At 36.5% G+C, this 20,709-nt stretch overlaps 1 protein-coding gene and 1 long non-coding RNA gene across 4 annotated transcripts; one reads left to right on the forward strand and one right to left on the reverse strand.

Moving 5' to 3' along the window:
- Nucleotides 1-387: 387 nt before the first annotated feature.
- On the forward strand, nucleotides 388-1,368 carry LOC149501558 (uncharacterized). Its single transcript, XR_016324188.1, has 2 exons — nucleotides 388-926; nucleotides 1,080-1,368. It is a non-coding gene; the product is annotated as an uncharacterized LOC149501558 (long non-coding RNA).
- A 3,056-nt stretch (nucleotides 1,369-4,424) lies between these two features.
- On the reverse strand, nucleotides 4,425-18,409 carry Jafrac1 (thiol peroxiredoxin). Of its 3 annotated transcripts, none has more exons than XM_028180103.2 (5): nucleotides 18,319-18,409; nucleotides 7,490-7,630; nucleotides 6,236-6,375; nucleotides 5,455-5,623; nucleotides 4,425-4,693 (listed from the first exon to the last, which is right to left on the reverse strand). In XM_028180103.2, exons 2-5 carry the CDS (start codon nucleotides 7,618-7,620, stop codon nucleotides 4,546-4,548), a joined length of 588 nt encoding a protein of 195 aa, XP_028035904.1. In that variant the 5' UTR covers nucleotides 7,621-7,630; nucleotides 18,319-18,409; the 3' UTR covers nucleotides 4,425-4,545. The 3 variants fall into 3 exon arrangements, with proteins under 3 accessions (XP_028035904.1, XP_089589024.1, XP_089589023.1); XM_089732898.1 differs by lacking the exon at nucleotides 18,319-18,409 and adding an exon at nucleotides 17,736-17,827; XM_089732897.1 differs by lacking the exon at nucleotides 18,319-18,409 and adding an exon at nucleotides 14,580-14,697.
- Nucleotides 18,410-20,709: the final 2,300 nt, after the last annotated feature.

Here is a 20,709-nt window from a genome sequence, read left to right on the forward strand (position 1 = left end):
GATATCGATATAGGGATGCGCTCGGGTTCAGCTAGTCAGATGATGTGGTCGTTGATGACTGGTACATGAAAATTGTAGGTTGCAGGTGTTTGTAAAAATTGTGTTAATTATGTTATTAAACAATGCTACGCGAACTATGGAAGCATTATTCGATAACTTAACTTTGTTAAAATTAAAGGGCGATATTAACGCCCAAACTCATTCGGTTATTCATAATGTGTTGATAGTGCTTAACAAATTAAAAAGAGACAGGGAAAAAAAATATTTTTTTTAAATTTAAATAACGTTTTTTTGTGTACCTTTATAATATAATATAATTACCATGACATGGGGTAAATTGGGATCCTGGGGTAAATTGGGACAAACCTGCGGAAGATTTTCAAAGTACCTGTAACACGGAATCTACCTAATTTTGTTTATGTTAATATTTATCAATGTATAGAAGAAAAACCAAGTTAACTATGGAAGTACTAAATATGAGTTAAGTTGGTCCCAAAAATTCGTCAAATTAAATTTAAAATAGTGGTTGAAAAGTGCGTTTTAAAACAGCTTAAAGAACTTTTAAAAAAAGTAATATTATCGTTGTTTTTTCAATAAGATCACAGTTTATATAAGTTTTTAATACACCTGGAAATACCACAACAAACGGTAAGTTGCAATATTCTTATTTTAAATACAATATTTCGACAAAATAAAAAATGTATATTTTTTCCTTTCTTTTTGGGGAAAATTGGGACGTATGTAGGGTAATTTGAAACGAGACTGGAAAAATTAGGGACGAGAAAACACAAAATTGGAACGCCAAAAGACAAAATAGGGATGGCTTGTTAGGGTTGTCACTGATATCTTATAATAGATTTTTTAGCCTATACTATCACTTAATTGCGTGATGTAAAGAAGGTTAATGTGTTTATCAGTTAGTTTATGTAAGTATTATAGGTAAAAGAAAAGTATATATATAATTACTTTTTTTCGCGACATTTACCTTGTAATATCTGCACGGTCGTATGTTCTTTATAGCAATAAAAAAAATTAAAAGTTAAAAGAACTCAATCGAATCAAAACTTTTGTTATTTCAGAATCTATTCACGCGTCGAATCATGATTTTGTTAACATTCACAACGAACACACACAAATAAAAACAGGCCTCAGATTTTAAATGTAACATTAATTAAAAATCCGAGATATCCAATTATGAGTGAGTGAATTAATTGAGTTTAGTTATTTAGCTTAGAAAGAATTTCTTTTATTTTTGTTATTATTGGCAGTAATCAGATAAAGCTGTTTTTTTATCTTATTCACCTGATATCTTACTCTTGCTCAAAGATCATTTTGAAAATGTTGATTAAATAAAATTGTATTAATGCATTTCCAGTCCTTTTGTTTTCTATTTTTTATTCTATTTTATGATTTTGGTTCAGAGTTGTGATTTTTAAGGAAATTAAATAATAATTTTCTAAAATATAACATGCACGTACTTTTTTTGATCATTGTATTCACGTCACATCATTCACGTCACATCGCTTCGGAATAGAAACCAGCTTAATTTACACTATGTTGTGTATTGTGCTTAAATTATGGATTGTATTCATCATTTCGGTCCATATAAATAATTATATGGCACCTACCTATATATCGCAGTACTGCAAGTTGACAACCCTTACAAATATCCCAATTTAACCCTTAACCGTGTCAATTTACCCCGGACGCTGGGTAAATTGGGACGGCCATTATTTTACCGATTATTTCTTTAAAATGAATAATTAAAATAATGTAACGGTTTTTATCACCTAGGTACGTTCAAGACTCAACTTATTTCTTTGGTTGAGCAGTGACTATTTAATTGGAACTATTTTAAAATTCAATCTGAAGGTCGATTTTGTCCCTATTTACCCCATTGTACGGTATATTGATTTAAGTTTTTATACACACAACACTAGAAGTGTGAGCGAGAGATCCGATATGCCTATAAGAGTGAGCGAGAGGTCTGATAAAAATGATTTATGACTTAGTTGGCACGTTTATAATGGCTAAGTATAGCAGATTACTGAAATGAGATCCCTCGTGTGAGGACTTCGATTTCCCCCCCTACACATTCGCTAGTAGAATGAAGGGCTACCCCCGCGACGCGCGTCGGCGGAGATGTACCCAATAGTATCCACAGTACAACACAGAGGTTCAAGCAGGAGTAGCAGGCATAAACGAACTGTGTGCTTAGTGCGAGTTTTGTAACGTTCTCGATAGCGTAAAAGCTAGCTCATATTTGTATGGATTGGGATCGTTTGTCTACGTTTGCCGCTAGGAGCGCTGTTCCAACTGCATACAAAATTGGCTTAACTTTTACGCTATAGAGAACGTTAAGAAACTTTTTTTTTTATGATTGAAGTATTACTGGTGGTCCTAGGGTCTTTCCAGTTTCACCAGGTGGGCGAGCAAAGGTTCAGCCAGGAGGGGTGGGATTTGCTAACAGCTGCCCGAGCGCCTCCGAAGGAGACCTAACAACTCAGGAGCAGTTGCTTCGCAAATGAATCTACCACCGAATCGGAGTCGCGACTCGCTGAGAAGATCCGGCGAGAAACTCTGCGAGTTGATGCATTGGTTAAGGAACTCGCACTAAGCACACAGCACTCCGCAGCAGGAGTGCACATTCGTTTTAGTAGATTTGCCCTGTGTTAGGACTTTTGAATGAGAACGCGAGAGGCAAAGTTGTGTGAATTGTTTTATTTTGTTCATGTAGCGATTTTGTTTCCTACCTAAAGTGATGGTCTTGAGAGACCATATTAGCGGAACCTTAACTAGTAAGTGAGCTCACGGGGCTCAAACCCGACGACGTTGCCAACACGAACCCTAACAAGAGCAGAATCTACCACCGGATCGAAACCGCGACCCACTGAGAAGATCCCGCGAGAAACTCAGTGGCTAGCGATTCTTCAGGTTTAATGTGTTACCGAGTAACACTTCCGGCCTCACATTATATGTGAGCCATTATTTACAAACTAGTTCAGGTACATCCTAATGATTAAGTAATATATAGAACTTATTTTTATTTTATAAATAGTAATTTTGTAATCAAGTAAATAGTTGATTCATATTTCTTTATAATGTAACGGACGTGACGTCGGCTGTCATGCCCTGCCGCCAGCCAAGCCGCCAAGCCATATTAACACGCCCCCTTCCGCCGCCGCCGCCGCCGCCGCCAGCCAAAGCCAACGAAGGGGGATAGTGTTAATAAAACAAGCCGTGCCAGCCATTTCTACCTGCTTTCTGCATTCTCGCACAAATAAAAGAACTTGTCGTTACGCTGCTGGTTTTTATTGTCACATCATTTGCAACAACTTATAATATTTCATGACGCCTTCCGCTTGACAGCTTCCGGCGCCGCGACGTAATAAACCTTTAATGTTATAAAATTATAGAATTCGATATTATTAAGTAATAAGTAAATAATCAACAGAATAATTAAGATAAACAATTTTTAATATTACCTATTAAGTTTGTATTAAAGTAGGTAAAGACGATTGTATAAATACCGGCGGTTAGCATATTTCAACTCCTTTTTGCACTCTACCCGTCGTAACGTGCATTAAAGAGAACTTATTATATTCGTGTGGATAGTGTCTCAATAGTCGCCGCCATCCTGATAATCCTTCAACAAATGTATAAAATCGGTGGTTTATTAACTGTTTAGGGTCTGTGAAAATGTACAAATGTGGGGAAATGAAACAACGCTACGCGACTGACGCTTAGCGGGCTTTACAACTTCTTGTCTCCAAAAGTTGCTAGTACAGTCTAGTCATTACTACGTATTCCACTTTGATAAAGCGGCACGACACGAGAACCCTCTCATCGTGGCCGCCGGTAACTACATTCCCGATCCTGCGGACAGAATGGAAAGCAGTCGACGTCGCCCCAAACACGTCATCTCGGATCCTCCCGATCCACTAACGGTGCTTTTAGGTACTTCAAGCACCGGTCACCGTTCTCGTCGAACCCGTCGCTTGCGACGAAGGGCTCGACGAGTAAAACCTACAGACACAGCCCGCTGAGTTTCTCGTCGGATCTTCTCAGTGGGTCGCGTTTCCGATCCGGCGGTAGATTCTGTGTAGCACGGCTCTTGTTAGGGTTAATGTTAGCAACGTCATCAGGTTTGAGCCCCGTGAGCTCACCTACTAGTTAAGGCGACGCTGGTATAGCCTCTCAAGGCTATCAGCTTAGGAAGGAAAAAAAAGCTACGTTTATTTGTATACACGGATACATTCAATATAATTTTAAATTCACTTGTATTTGTTAACGATCAATAAACTTTAGAAATGGTCTTTTTTTTTTATTGCTTACATGGGTGGACTCTCAAGAGTGTCCACCAGTAATAACAAGGACATTAACAATAACATTATGAACAAGGGCCGTAAATAAAAGATTAGACGTACCAAAACCAGCTCTTTATTGCAGCCGCTGAATTACATTAAGTTAATCAATACTGATTTATCAGGTGAAGTACAAATAAGAAGTATTAATTAGAGTGATTGTCGTGGTGTGGTGCGTGGGCTAGTTGGCGTCGCCGAAGTACTCCTGCGCGGCCTTGGTGTCGGGCTTGATGGTCTTGGCGCCGGGCCTCCAGTTGGCGGGGCACACCTCGCCGTGCTTGTCCGTGAACTGGAAGGCCTGCACCAGCCGCAGGGTCTCCTCCACCGACCTGCGGGCGCGCCCTCGTCATTATCAATACCGTCAAATGTGGGGAATCGGGACACTAAGTATGACATTGATTTTTATCGTTTCGCATAGCTTTTATCACGGGCTTTGATCGCGGCGACCGAATAGAGAAATTCCGTAACGAAAATAAAACCTAACACCCGCACTCCGCCTACCGTGTAGCTCGCGTTCAACACATTCACGCGTTGCGCTTGTTGCGTTTGTGAATAAGCGCGCGGCGTGACGTCACACTGCATGCGCATCATGAATCTGCCCATCTCTCTCTCGCGCGGTCTAGCTTATACACTTTTGCACTGAACTGTCCAAATTAAATTAGCACATCCCTTATCTGATAGGCGCAGATAACTTTTAACATTCAAATAGGTCTTTACGTGTGAAGTTGCCGTTTTGCAATACTGACCATTCGAAATGTATGGCGGGCAATCAATTCTAAATTCAAACTCATTTTATTTTTAATTTATGAAATTCTAGTTTCATATTCGGGTCATTTAGTTTATTGCTTAGTGTTTGGTTTTCACTGTATTTGTATCTTTTTCATCAATATGGGTACGATAAATATCATTCGAATCATATCAATATTGGTCCACTTGCATCAAATCGGCAAAGTAAAAATAACTTGTCAAGTGTGTGCCGCACGAACTGAAGAACGCACGGAAACGAAGGGATTTTGAATTGCATTGTCATTTGCAATGACAAATGAATTTTATTTGATAATCGTAAAAAGTATAAAAGTATTGCACATACCTCCCCACGGGCAGGTCGTTGATGGTGATCTGCCTGAGGTTCTGCTTGTCGTCGATGATGAAGAGTCCTCGGAAGGGGATGCCCGTCTCCTCGTCCAGCACTCCGTAGTCGCGGGAGATGCGGTGCGACTTGTCGCTGATCAGGGGGATGTTCATGGGACCGAGTCCGCCTGTAACGGTGAGTGCACATGTACAGTCTGGGCGTCACAACCCACTAACATCCTACCGTAGGTACTAACTCTCAATAAAATGACCATAGTACGTGTTCACGCCAGCCTTGCATGGTTGTAGGATTTTATTGAATGAAGCCTACAACAATTTCTAAGCTTAATTATCATTAACAGGACATACTGTCAACGGTATCAACCCACCGGTACCACAGACCGGCCCGTTGCCGCCGCGAAGCAGTCATATGTTCGGGTAGAAGGGTACGAGCGGTTATTTATACAATTGGAACTTCGACCCCGTGACTCGAAGTGGTGGAATTCTCGAGGAGACGTCTATGGGCACGTCTAGCTCGTCCATCCATTTAGGCAATAAAAAAATCAGTTCTCTGTAAAGTCGGTTTACTGACGACAGTTGAACATGACAACGTCATAAGAAAATACTGATGGAATGGTTTCATTTTCCGATTGTGCCTCTTTGTCGCTCGTTGCGCCTCTTCGCTTGCACTTCAAGCCTTAAATGGAACGCCTCATGAGTCATGTTTTTTCGTGCGTGCAGCCGGCTCCATCGAATTATAAGACGTTGCACGTCAATAAGAAAAAAAGAAAAAGTCGTACCCTGCTTGCGCGGCGTGTTGATCCAGGCGAGGTGCGTGAAGTGCGAGTCGGTGGAGGCGCCGAGCACCTCGCAGCCGATCTTGCGGAACTCGTCCGCCTTCTCCGAGAACGCGATGATCTCCGTCGGGCACACGAACGTGCTGTAAGCGCACACACACAATGCACATGCGTTAGTTATAGATAAGCGCTCAAGCACTCAACAATAATGTTCACAGGCGTCGGCCACTAGATGGCTTCGCTTCGATTAGTTTCTCATTGCTCCTGCAGGTGGCAGTAACATAATACTAATTGTCCTATATTTTATTTGTAATGAAGGATTTTATAAATTTTCGGAAACCATCAATTAATAAAATTTAATCAATTTATCTATAACAAATAAAGACTTGTATGACTTTTTTCTGTGTTTATTTATACAATAATTAAATGCATTTAAACGAGACTTCGCCTTGAAGCCGCACAGGTTAATAACCTCAAATCGTTTGAATTATGTATGTATATTAGAATTCAAATAGTTGTAGCACTCGTTTTAAAAACAGTTACGGGTCGTGCGAATCGCAAACAATAGCCAAACGATTTCCCACGATACTGTGGCCGCGAATCTTAATAGAACTTGGACCCAACTATAAAATACATTATTAACAGTTGTGACCTTAGACTGATGATTTCTTAGGGATTTCTCACATTCCCCCTTATCATATAATCATTAGAGTAATTATTCCAAAGCCATTAGACTTCGACCTTCCGTGCCTAGGTGGCTTTTGTGTTTGTGCATCTGCCCATTGGAGTCCTATCGACGTCGCCCAAAACACGTCCTTTTAGGTAGGTCAACAGTGCTTTCAGGTACCTCAAGCACCGGTCATCGTTCTCATCGAACCTGTCGCTTGCGATGAAGGGCTCGACGAGTAAATTAACCCACGGACAACACGCTGAGTTTCTCGCCGGATCTTCTCAGCGTTTCCGATCCGCTGGTAGATTCTGCGGAGCACGGCTCTAGCTAGGGTTCTTTTTAGCGGCGTCGTCAGGTTTGAGCCTCGTGAGCTCAACTACCAGTTAAGGTTACGCTGAAATAACCTCTCAAAGCTATCTATCAGCTTAGGTAGGAAAAAAGAAATGGAGTACTAAATTGAACATTCCACATTCAATACTATTATCTACAAAATGTTTGAAGTCGCTCGTGACAATGAGGACAGGTAGTCCATTTGATGATGACTGAAAAAATACATTAATAAACATACACATTGCGGCAGTACTCACAAGTCCAAAGGATAGAAGAACAGCACAACATATTTCCCCTTGTAGTCAGACAGAGAAATGTCCTTGAACTCTCCGTTGACGACGGCCGTGGCCTTGAACTGGGGAGCGGGTTTGGTCATCTGCAGAGGCATCTTGTTGAAACTGTGGACAAGTCGGGTCGTGAGTTACATGGCTGCGGTCGCTCATGAAGATCGACAGTGGCAGATGTCAATATACGACGCAGCACGCCGCTCATAAGCTACTATCGGAGAGCTCACATTGAGCACTATATATACCGGATGATCACAAACGATGATCTCCAATGCGCAACCTTGGGGATGCGAGTATTCAAATGGTAGCTATTTGTTCCTACTCCTGGCCAGGTCAAATTGGTCACAATTGATATTACAACATTTTATTCAATTATATGAAATGGACATCATTTATCGGCAAGTCAGGCTGGGTCAGGTCACGTTATTACATCGCAGTATTAATTAAATTACGATAACAATATCTTTTCGTTTTATATAAATACAGAAATGACTATCGAAAAATATATTTATTCGTATTTAAATTTCGACATTTTATTTTAAAATCTCAGATGTTAGGCATGTCAGATCTATTTATTTTTGGCATTGATTATGATTGTCGTAAAATAATTCAAGCTTTAAATATTTTATATTAACTGATTGAACAAGCACTACAGGAACGCTAAAGATCTCCTAAAATTACTATTATTCATAAACGAAAAGACAAAAAAAGCCCAGCGATAAAAAAAGGAGTGTAGATCAAAGATAAAAATTGACATCTAAAATCTTACTTTAAGTTATAATTTTGAAACTGAACCAACTTTTTACGAAACTACGTGGCAGCTATTCTTTAATGTATTTATTACACATAATAGCACAAAGTATTTCGGTAAATACTAATTCAATTGATTAGAAACAATTATATAAAGAAAATCAGTGGTTTTTTATTGATTTGTATTTAATGTTCTATACAAACTAACCATTGTTCGCAACATAATGGAGTGGAATTTTTAATCTTTATTCTACAATCAAATACCTCGAACAAATGTTTTATAGGATTCAAATCTGGACTTTGACTTGCCCAATAACCTTACCAATAACCTTGAATTATTCGCATTTTAGTAAGCCGCTAATCAACCAGGACTTGCGTTTGGGATTATTACCTTGCTGATAATACTATCCAGCTAGCATGTGGTGTCAACTGTATGGTAGAAGTGGGTCTTCAATACTTTTAGATAAACGAACCGATCTATACTATAAGAGTATCCTAACGGTCCAACTCCAGAGCGTGAAAACATCTCCAAACCATCACACTGCCACCTCAATGTTGGACCGTGAGAATTAGGCACCAATTGTCTTTTTTTTATTTAGTGGACGTCTAACATACTTGCTACTAGTTGATACCATCAAATTCGCCGCGGGCGGGACAGTCGCAGCAGCTAGAGACTTTAGGTTAAAGTAGTTTTGACATTCATTTTTATTTTATTCCAAAATTGTTGTTATTGTTTTCATTTTATTTTTATATTCTCTGCGAAATGTTATTGTTAATGAATGTTATATGAATGCAATAACTGAAGTAAATGAAATAAATTAAAATTCAATAGCAAATTCAAATTGTTATATCTCGTCTCCCCACAAAATGTTAACTAGTCTAAACTCAATCGTGAAATCGGGTTTTCGTAGACAGTAAGACTGTTGCGTCGATCTGCGACAATCTAAGGAGTTTCAAGCGTGGTTTAACAGTGGAAACTTGAATCTAAACGTTACATTTCTCTTTTAATTTTCTGTATCCTCCCAGCCGATTTTCGAACATCACTTGTTGATAGCTTCTTTATGATATGCTGATGCTTTTGAAGCTGATGATTTTATTATAGGTATGTATTTTTTCCCCTCGACAGGGTATCCGTAAATGGATTCCCCAGCGTTAAAAAAAAAAGGTATGTATTTTTTAACACTCCGATGTACTATTTTATAAGGAATATTAAAGAATTTCATGTTGTCAAAATACTTTCAAGCGCTACTACTTCAATAAAGATACGTATTTTGTATATGATGACTTTGTAATCCTAATTTGGGACAAGCCAACAGACTCCAACGTTTGTTAGAAAGTAAGCACATACAATTTGCACATAACAGAAAAAAAATATACGAAACAAATTACATACAAAAGAAGCTAGTTAAAATTCTTGATTACTAAATCAATTTTAATTTAGAGATGGGCGACATAATAATATATACAGTAAAGTGACTAGGGAGATATTTTAATATTTTTAGACTTTACGCGTGATATTTTCAATTGCTTCAACAACTGTTAAATAAAATACACTAGAAGTTCTTCAATACCTTGTAACAAATAGTTCTGCGCAGGTACTCATTTTTTTGTAATTTGCATTATATAGGAATCTTAATCACTAATGAGTATTTAGTACAACCTTGATTTGTTCACGCTAAGTAACTCAGAACTGTGCAATTCTGTTTAAGACAGTCATCGAGAAAAACGATCTGAAACTCAAACGTCACGCCATTGATTTTACTCAACCCGACACTAATCGTAAAACTATTTACAAGAGTTTTTGTTAAATGAAAGCCATCTACACTCACTTTTTTGGAGAATTATTCATGATAAAACTAATATCTTATACGACGCCTGATGTCATACTATGTAGATAATACCTAATTGCATTTAAATGTGTGGATAGTACTTTATTTATTGTGGTTTTAAACACAATAAAATACTACCGTGTCCAATGAGCCTGTAATTGGGTAACCACACATAAACCGCTGGATTATAGATGCGACAGACATTATAAAGGATTGGAAATATATTTTGATATTGAATTATATTTAATATGCTGAAGAATTTTAAGCGTTCATCCGATGTTTTATCAAAAACAATTAAAATGTTGCTCTTCATTTGATCATTGTAATTAAATATTGCTACTATTTCAGGTATAACCATTATATGCGTACAAGGGACTTGTCAAAGGTCTTATAACAATAAAAAAAATCTACTAGGTACTATCTAAAGCATGGTATGTACTAAGCTCTGAACTATTTTAAGCCGAGGCAATGATAATTTTGGCATCAATCTGTCGTGATAATTCAAATACATGGTATTTAATCTAAAGCCTTATCTAAAACGCGCAGTTATCATCATTAAGTTTTAAGCCATGGAACTACTTTATCCGATTGATCCTGCGTTTTTAACACTTATCCATTTGTGTTTTTAGACAAAGTTTAATCTAATCGTCGATCTTCACGCAGTGACACGATTTGGTAATAAAGGTTTAAAGCAATAAGAAATGGCATTGAACATTTACTTTTAAAATAATGTGCAACAAGTAAGCAATAAAATTCAATAAATGTGGATTAATATCGATCGGGACGTAAAATCATTCTAGGTGGCAATCCAAAATTATCCTTTAAAAAAAAAACAATATTAATTTACTAAGTCAGACAAAATTACTTTTCGTGTTTAGTAAATTTGAGGTGATCCTCAACTTCCTCTCGAACTCACACTATTCATTTTTACACGATTACATACGTCTTACGGGAATTAATACAATACACCTAGTATGGCTGCGTTTTTCTTTGTGAAGATAAGTGAACGAAACGCGACCTATCTCGAAGCTTACACATCATATACATCACAAACGTGAAGCAAGTCACGATTTCATTGTATAATGAGCTATCTCTTGGAACCTACGCGGCAGAAATAGGCAGGACGATACTTATTCGTGCAGGCATACGATGCCGTACAATCTGTCAACACTATAGAACCGCGGTCGGGGAACCGAGGTAAATAACCCCAATAAATGGGGTAAAATGAATTATCATGGGGGCTATAATATGAAAGATGCTGAAAAGAAGCGATTTGGTTTTTTTTTGTTCTTTGCCATGGGGTAATCAAAATAAAATATCAACTTACACAAAAATATTTTGGGGTAATAATTAAAAAAGTTCTCCGACCGCTGCTATAGATGATATCACTCACTAAAAGGACATCATATACACGATTGCTAAGAAATTTTACTCAAAGATGTTCTCGTCATGACAACGGCAAGTGAGTTTACCTTTAAAAGCAATATAAATCAAACAATGCCCTTTCGCAGATTCCAGTCAAGCATATTTTGCTTATTCCTCTACTTCGCTCACTACAGCGGTCTCATATACATTATTCTTCACATAGTACATCTAAACCTACGGTATCTATAAGCACAGCATCTAACCTAATATCAGCAACTTCTAAATGCACAATCCGTTCTTCAGCCACTACAGGTTCGTCGTACACTTCCGAATCACATGTGACAGTCCTCCATATACTTAGGAGCACTCCGTCGCATAAATTTCCAGAAAGCTGACCGCGTTTCGACATGTTTTTTAATACGATTTCGAGATTCCTCACCCTGGGAAACGACACGCGATGCGTTTCAGTGTCACTACCACGAGTACTGGTTTCTGTTATTTATTAGTCTTAACACATTATGATATTGCTTGTTGTAAAGACTAAGCTTGCATATAGTATAACGAAAATAGCTAGATGAGTAGAATGATTCAAGTTCAGTTACGATTCACCGGTCTGGGTACTGATAAGAGAGTTGGATATCACTGAAATTCGTTTAAATTAGCTTAATCTTTATAAGCATCTAGTTTAAAACAAAATCTTATTGCTAGAGAATACAATAACTACAAAGAGGGTTTTGCTGGTCGTAATGATTGTTTCTGAACTCGATATTTTTTCAACTTGACTAATTGGATATAGTGTATTTATTGAGGGTTTAGTAATATAAATGTTGGCAGTTTCGAAAAAGACTAACTCGGTCTTAAAGGAACTAATATGAGAGATTCCAGTGAAACAAGATGACATTTTATAATAGGTGTAACAAAATTTTGTTAACCATAGGTATACGAAACTGAATTTTCTAGATTACTTTTCCTAATACCCCTACAAACTCATGGTAGTGGCTACTGCTTGTTATAGTATCTCCGACCGTATTGTTCACAAAACAATTTCGAAAATCCGAATAACGATTCTTCGCACATGATTATTAATACAACTATTATTTAGACAACCGGGTTATATTCATAATTATACTGAGAATTTAATTTAAAAAACACTTCGAAATATATTGCACTTTTAAATCTCGAAAAAAAATTTATATTGCGAAAAAGATGATCACTGCACTTACGTTTTGTTACAGAATAAGCCAGCAAATGTATTAATTGTATTAACCTACATTTAATCATCATTTTATTACTTTTATCTGTTTCAAATAATGTAATCATTTTAATGACGGTCTAGACGAAAAAAAATGAGTTGATAAATAAATAGCACAGCATTTCCAATAAAGGTTATCAATGTTATCAATATTTACTTACATAATTGATATAAAATATATTTAATTTGAAAAAGAAAACCTGTTATACTAATTCTACATTTAGGTATCGTAAATATTTTTAAATACAGTTGTATGATTTTTCTAGCTTCTGATTCGAATTTTCCAACGTATAAGATAGTTTAGAATATGTATAAAAAGCAACATAATAGCACGCACCAAATAACCAAAAAAAATTTCAATATGTATTTTTTTAGATCGACAAAGAAACTAATTGTCAGACAAGTGATTCAAGCACGAAACCTTGTTTGAAATGAATAGTGACATCTAATCTTAAGCCGAAAATCGTTATCTACATGTTTCAATTTCCTCTTGAAAGATAATCTTGTAGTGTCAAAAGCTGATACAACGTTCACAGAGGGCAAGTTGATCCCAGTTTATTGACACTAAGTACAAGGTAGATAGATAGGTACTATTTAGAGGCGCGACAAGTGGCAGTCTATCTGCCCCACGTCATATGTAAAAATTTGTGAATATTCGTTGCGTTCTGTTTCGCTAAGAGACCTGGTCAAGAGATGTCTGATAAAATTTTAATTGGCGCGAAATAATTTTGGGAAATCACTACATAGTGATGTATTTTTAGCAGAGTACGTATCCCTTTTAAATAGTAGTTTTTCATTACCCCATTCGATTCTTGTGTAGTATTTTTTTACATTTTCAAGGATTTCGAGCTAAGCTAGATTTTTTTGTAAAAACCAGGTAAGTTACGAATATAAAATTAGTATCAAATACTCGCACACGTTGTTTCTTCATTGTGGAACCAGATCCAAAGACTACTTTATATCCACTTTGTATCGATCACATTGAAGTTTCGTATTGGCGAAATTATATTTTTACAATTCCCAGCATAAATTGGGATTGGGTCAAAAAGTATACATTTTCAAGGTTTCACACATTACGATGAAACAAATTGAATATTAAAACACAATAGAAACGGAAAAATTAACAATTAAATTTTTCAATACACGTATGACCTTCGTTTTTAAGCGTACTTTGAAACATCTGGCATTTTCTCAGCGATGACAAATGAAATTAATAAGTACAAAAACAGGTGTGATCGAAACGACGAAGCATTTTGACAAAAATTATACAATTAACACACAAAAAAATCGGGCACATGTGAAATTTTATTTTTACAGTGACAACCTCGTTGCAACCCAAAAACTACTTCTTAGTCTTGCTTAGTCTATGGACCTGTTTATAACATCTGTTTTAGAATCCCAATTTATTCGAAAAGAAAAAAAGAAGCAGTTTTGTACCTAGTAGAAGAAACTAACTGAATCTATCCAATCCAAAATACTACGCCAATAGTATTCGAAAGTCAAACCGATACAATACGCAGAACTGCCATTGTGCTAGGAGCACGATGAATATGTATGAAAAATGACCTTTAAACTTCGTCTATCAATAAAATAATGAATTTAAAAAACTATCAATACACACGAAATTGAATAAAAATTTATTACCAAAATTCTAGTTAGAGCCAGTTAAGCGCACATAGTTAGTTTTAATCTACTATCTACTGTATTTTTAAGTAGGTAGCTAAGAAACCTTAAAGAGAAAGGTCTCATGACAAGCATGAGGTGCTAAATACGAAATTGAATACAAATTAATTACAAAAATTTTAGAGCCTGTTAAACGTAGTTTTTATCTACTGTCTACTGTATTTTTAAGTAGCTAAGAAACCTCAAAGAGAAAGGCCTCATGACAGGCATGAGGTGCTCTGGCTTGTCCAGGTCCAGGCTTCTAATTTCGTCTCCGCGGCAATAGCACTTGTGTTCCATCGTCATGGCTACTTGGGAATTTGCTGTGGAGGGGAAGGGTAGGTTAGATGCTGTGGTAGGAGGATATACTGAGGACTATTAGGAAAGGAGATTGCATTTTTTTTACACAAAGGGGCAATTGGCAGGATGTTATGGCATGAAACAAAAATATTTTTACTCGATTTACGATATTGTAAGGCGGCCCCTAGACCTACAATAACGTATATAACAATAATAACAATTTAGAACAGATTTTATTGTACAACTAGCGACCCGCCTTCGCTTAGCTTCGGAAACATTAAGTATTATTAGCGGAGTCCCGCGATGTTACCCGCGGTTATTATCGTACCGCGGGTGACGCCGCGGGGCGAAGCTAGTCTAAAATAAGTAGCCAAATTACTCCTTATATCATCAGCTACCTATCAGTGAGTCTCTTTAAAATCGGTCCAGCCGTTCCAAAGATTAGCCGGAACAAACAGACAGAGACAGACAAAAAAAAATTGTGATATATGTACTGTGGTATACATACTTACGCATTTCAGTGGTTAATTTATCATTACAATCAGACACTCCCAATTTTATTTATTTATATAGATAAGATTGAAAGGGCCTCTGAATCCAAAAAATAAATTATATTGCACAATAATGCACAATGTTTTGGTGTTATGGTTATGGGTGTACTGCTTGTAAAGACGAACCAGACAGAAATATTGTGCAATACTGACCCTACACGATGCAATGAGAAAATATGGTGTAATAAAAATTAAACAAGTCAATAATATTGCTTAATTCTCAATATAATTGATCGTCTAGACTGCCGCTAAAAATAAAAATTCCAAAAACGGGCGATTGTCCACTGCCCTCTCACAAAAGAAAACCTTTTTTTGAAAGACTTCAATTTTTAACGCTTATATAACTACTATCGCTATATCTACGTATCGAGTCGTACTTTGGAGCGAGGTCAAGTTCTTCAAAAATTGGATATAAGTTTAAGGTTATTTCCGTGAATTGTTCGAGCACATTCTAGTTCTATAAATGTGTTATGTAAAGAGCTCTGTTATTTATATAACATTTAACACTGATAACAATCTTGAATATTTATTTGGAAAGGTGTTACAACAATTAATTAGTGATATTTTACGTGATTTTTTAATTTACAATGGTTGAGAGACCTAGCCTTCGATTACTGGCCAGACAGTCTAATTGGAGTTGGTCAGTATTTTTGTAAAATATATTTGGTATCCAGGCACTTTCAATGTGAAATGTTTATTTCAATTCAAAGGCTGTGTTAATGGTGTTGCCTATAACAACATTCGTTTGTAAATCAAACACCATACATTCCATTAAATATGGTGATACTATAGGTTATCAATATCTTGAAGTTCCGAACTACACAAAATATGAAATAAGTTATGAAAACTTTGCAATATGATTCTAATAGAATCAGAAAATTATTGGAATGATTGGCAAGTAATACACATTTACTACACCAACAATTTAACTATGAGACATTTCGATTGATTTCACTGCTTTCTTTGTTTGATAAAAGGTAGGTATTTTTTTTATGAAGCCTTTCAGTTATATAATTATTTCACTATAGCAGTTTATTTATTGCAACTATAGGATGTACTTAACTTGTAGGTTATGTTTGTTAGTTAATTTTATAACATTTTTCTCTTGTAACTAAGTTCCCAAAAAACTTTGGATTAGATTTGCTATTATGGGTAGATTCCAAGTATCTGTACATTACTTGCACAAGCTGCGGGATAGTAATTCATAATAGTATTTTTTTTTTAATCCCTAATCAATTACTATTTACTAATCAACTACTCCATGCTATATATAAAAAAGGCCACAATACTACAACATAAAGTAGAAGCATGTTAAGAATCAGGAGTACCTGGTTGCTCTGCACTGTGGGCAAAAGTAAACCATACATCATTTCATTTTACTTTATTAAAAAGCATTAATTCTAATAATAAGGCCTGTGCCATGTCGTATGTCCAAAATAATAAAGCATGCATTTCTTTTTGAGTTTATCCATGCAACTAATCAATTTGTATTAAATCATTACATAAAATTTTAATGGTGGTAGGTCCTCTTGTGAGTCCGTACCACCGGTAGGTACCACCGCCCTGCCTATTTCTGTTGTGAAGCAGGAATGCGTTTCGGTTTAAAGGGCGGGGCAGCCGTTGTAACTATACTTGAGACCTTAGAACTTATATCTCAAGATGGGTGGCGCATTTACGTCGTAGATGTCTATGGGCTCAGGTAACCACTTAATACCAGGTGATCTGTGAGCTCGCACACCCATCTAAGCAATAAAAAAAATTGCAAATAACTAGTACGTTAAGATTGCCCTTGTAGGCAGACGAGCATACGGCCCACCTAATGGTGAGTGGTTACCGTCGCCCATGGACTTCAGCAATGCCAGGGGCAGAGCCAAGCCGCTGCCTACCGCTTAATACTCTCCACAAGCCTCGTTTGAAGAAGGACATATCCGGATGGTACGTGGCAAAAAAGACCTCTGGAAACGCACTGTGGATGACCGCAGTGGCTCCAGGTAGTATGGATGAACTCTACTCCGGTGGCGGGCGGCACGATGGTAAAAACGAGATGCCGGTATCATCTCGAACAATTCCACAGAGCACTCCCCATGGAACATACGGTACAAAATACAGAGGGAACCGAAGTCTTGTATGTCACTTAGGAATTAGAAATCAGACTTTTATTATTTTCATATTACAGTTTCCGATATTTAAATATACAGTTATCATAGTAGTATTAGTTAAAAACATTGTGTATATTTCAACAAATAAACCTCCTTAACTGAAAACTTAAAGTGAAAATAATAAATGAGAGATTAAGTCTTAAAAGTACTTTAGAAAGTCTTGAAAATATTGTTCCACATACTGCCAGTTTTAATACCACTAAAAATGAGCAATCATTTATTAATGAGTGTTTTATATTACTCCACTAATTGTTTGAAATGTTGCATGTTGAGACATCCCCATCACTTAAATGCAAAGTCTGGACCAGATTTCAAAGTTAAATTGCCAAACTCTTAAAACAAACCTACCTCTCTAATAAAAGTTTTTTAGGTAAATTTCCACTAACATCTGAAGATTCACTGCGATACCTTTTTCTAGGTACCCTTGTTGTCTGCATTATATACCTTTTAAAGAGGAACTGAAGTTTTAAAACTAGCTGTGGCTACACATGTAAATGATTTTTATTTGAAAAAAATTATAAGATCACTTAATAACACATTTATCTATATACGCATGAGTCAGCTTTTGTTTAGCAACCCGAAAATTAAAGAATATTAATTGCAGACTGAAAATATTCTGTTTTAATAATTATCATCGCTGAGGATATCCGAAATTAAATTTATCGTATATTTAACAATTTAAATTCGGGTATTATGTTGATTTATATTATGCCAAGGCCTTAAAATCTGATAGATGAAGCCGTGGTATCGTAATTAGTAAAGAACGCCAAAGAAATAAAAAACGCCGGTCTGGTTCTAGAACGAACCAAACATTTAAACAGTGACAACGTTACGTCCTTTGACATTGTTTCCGATTAACAATAGCAAATAGAAAAATTTGGGTATATTTTATATTAATATGGATCTGATAAAATACTGGGCTAGTACTTACCTAAAGACTTTTGAATAATAGACGAAAACCGAAAGCACCGGAGAATGACTCGCTTTTGAAATAAAAATGACAGTCGGATCTTGAAACCACGATTCTACCCATAGATTATACACTTAATATATTTGAGAATTCTACCGGAACTCATCCGTCCACAGACTATAGTTAGAAAATTCCATAGATAAATTATTTCCAAAAATTTTCCGTATGGCAATCGGCCCCTTTTTTGGAGAGACGGATTACTGGTCTCCGGGCCAATTTCACTTGGACAGGAGAACGAGCACGAGCTCAGCCGGAAGGGATGAGATATTCTAATGGCTGCCAGAGCGCCTCTGAAGTAGAGATCAAAGGCAGCAGCTTCGTGAATGCATCTACTTTTGTATTAAATCGCGGCCTGTTGAGAAGAACCGGTGTGAAATTCAATGGGCTGAGTTTGGATTAGGTTTCACGGGCACGGCTATCAAGGTTAATATACCTGTTCCTAGTGCTTGACCTGTAGGTATCTATTAAAATAATAGTTGTAGTGGATATAGGTATTAAGTCGAAATGCAATGTGTATGCTGGTTTGAACGAATAAAAAAAGATATCAAGATAAAGATGGAGAGATAGTATATATTATATTTAGACAAGACATTTGGTGCAGCTTTTTAAAAATTCAGGAATCATGTTACTGTAGCGACATCTAGAATTTAATCTATTTTATGGGAAATCAAAAAAACACTACTAATAAAATGTCATCATGTCATGATTTTTTTTGTAAGTTTCCTGTGGTGTGGCAATGTTCCGCGAGTTGCCTGTTATTTACAACTTTTACCTGTGTACCTGTAAAAATATATCTACACCATGCTCAGCAGCTTAAACAAGGTTCCCGGTTTATTTAGCTACTGGCTTCACAATTCGATTTTTTTTTTCAAAATTAAATTTATTTCTGGTGTTATTAAATCAATAACGGTTGCAAAATAACTAAGTAACGGGATTGTTGATTAAGGAAATGTAAATGTTCTAGCAGAGCGTTTGTTATCGTTTCTACATCCAATGATAGATGTCACTATTTTCAAAATTTCATTTTCATCTTCTTAATATAAATTACGTGTCACGTTGTTTGTCCGCGATGGACACCTAAATTACTGAACCGATTTTAACTTCTTTTTTTAAATACTTATGTGTCTTGTTCCAACTTAGGCCACATGATGGTTTTATTTCGTTTAATGGTCACAATATTTATTAATTAACAATAAAATGATTTCATAAGTTGATTATTGTTATTAATTGTAAGCTTCATAAGTCTAAAACGGATGGCGCCATAAATCAGTTTTTACAGACAATTGTAATACTGTCTGACATTAATACCTTATAGATGGCGCTGTTATAAATACCAACGTTTCACATAAGCTACATAATAATATAATGAAAAATACATAATAATTTAATGGCATAAACACCACGTGTTCCTGAGGCTAAAGTATAAGTGAAATTTATTTCATAGTAAACGCAATACAGTGAAATCCAATTGTTCTTGCTTTGTTAATTTTTGGTATTACCATAGCCGGCCACGTGATAATTAGAAACAAAAACCTTAGCCACAGCAACGTGTGGCTGGGTGTGCTAGTTGATTAGAAAAATAGAAATACCTTTTGGCTGAAAACCACTTTTAATGTTTTATATCAATATTAAAACATTAGGAAGTCTTGCGTTCGATATTTGTAAATGGATGGTAAGCGGTTCTTATTGATTAATTTTATATTTTTTGCACACTTCATAGCTTCTTAAAATTAATCAATTTTTCAATTTTCAAATTGTTCTGCTGAACTAATAACCAATACTTATTGTTCTGCTAGTTCATAGCACATACCTAAGTGTTCATATTATCAAATTAATTGTTTCAGTCGTACAGTCTCGCAAGCCTTGTGAGGTTCGTCTCCCGTGTCCCGTAAGCCCCTTGAGTGGCCTTTGATCATGTTAACATTGATAGGTAATTATGCTGAATCGAACTGCCATGTTCAGCTACATTGGACGCTTGAGGCGGCTGTTACAGTGACGTACTTAATAGATACCCACCTAGAGGTGTCATATTGGGTCCTAGTATAGACTAGCATTTTGGTTTTTTTTATTGCTTGGGTGGGTGGACGAGCTCACGGCCCACCTGATGTTAAGTGGTCACCGGAGCCCATAGACATCTACAACGTAAATGCCGCCATCTACTTTGATATATTAGTTCTAAAGTCTCAGTTTCTACAGTACAACGGCTGTCCCACCCTTCAAACCGAAACGCATTGCTGCTTCACGGCAGAAATAGGCAGGGTAGGGCTACCCGTGCGGACTCACAAGACGTCCTTAGACGTCCGGCACTGCACTGTGCACGAACTGCGCTTTTACTGGTGGTAGGACAGTGCT

Source organism: Bombyx mandarina, chromosome 15 (assembly GCF_030267445.1).
Source record: "Bombyx mandarina strain Sakado chromosome 15, ASM3026744v2".
In the NCBI taxonomy this organism is placed as follows: domain Eukaryota; kingdom Metazoa; phylum Arthropoda; class Insecta; order Lepidoptera; family Bombycidae; genus Bombyx; species Bombyx mandarina.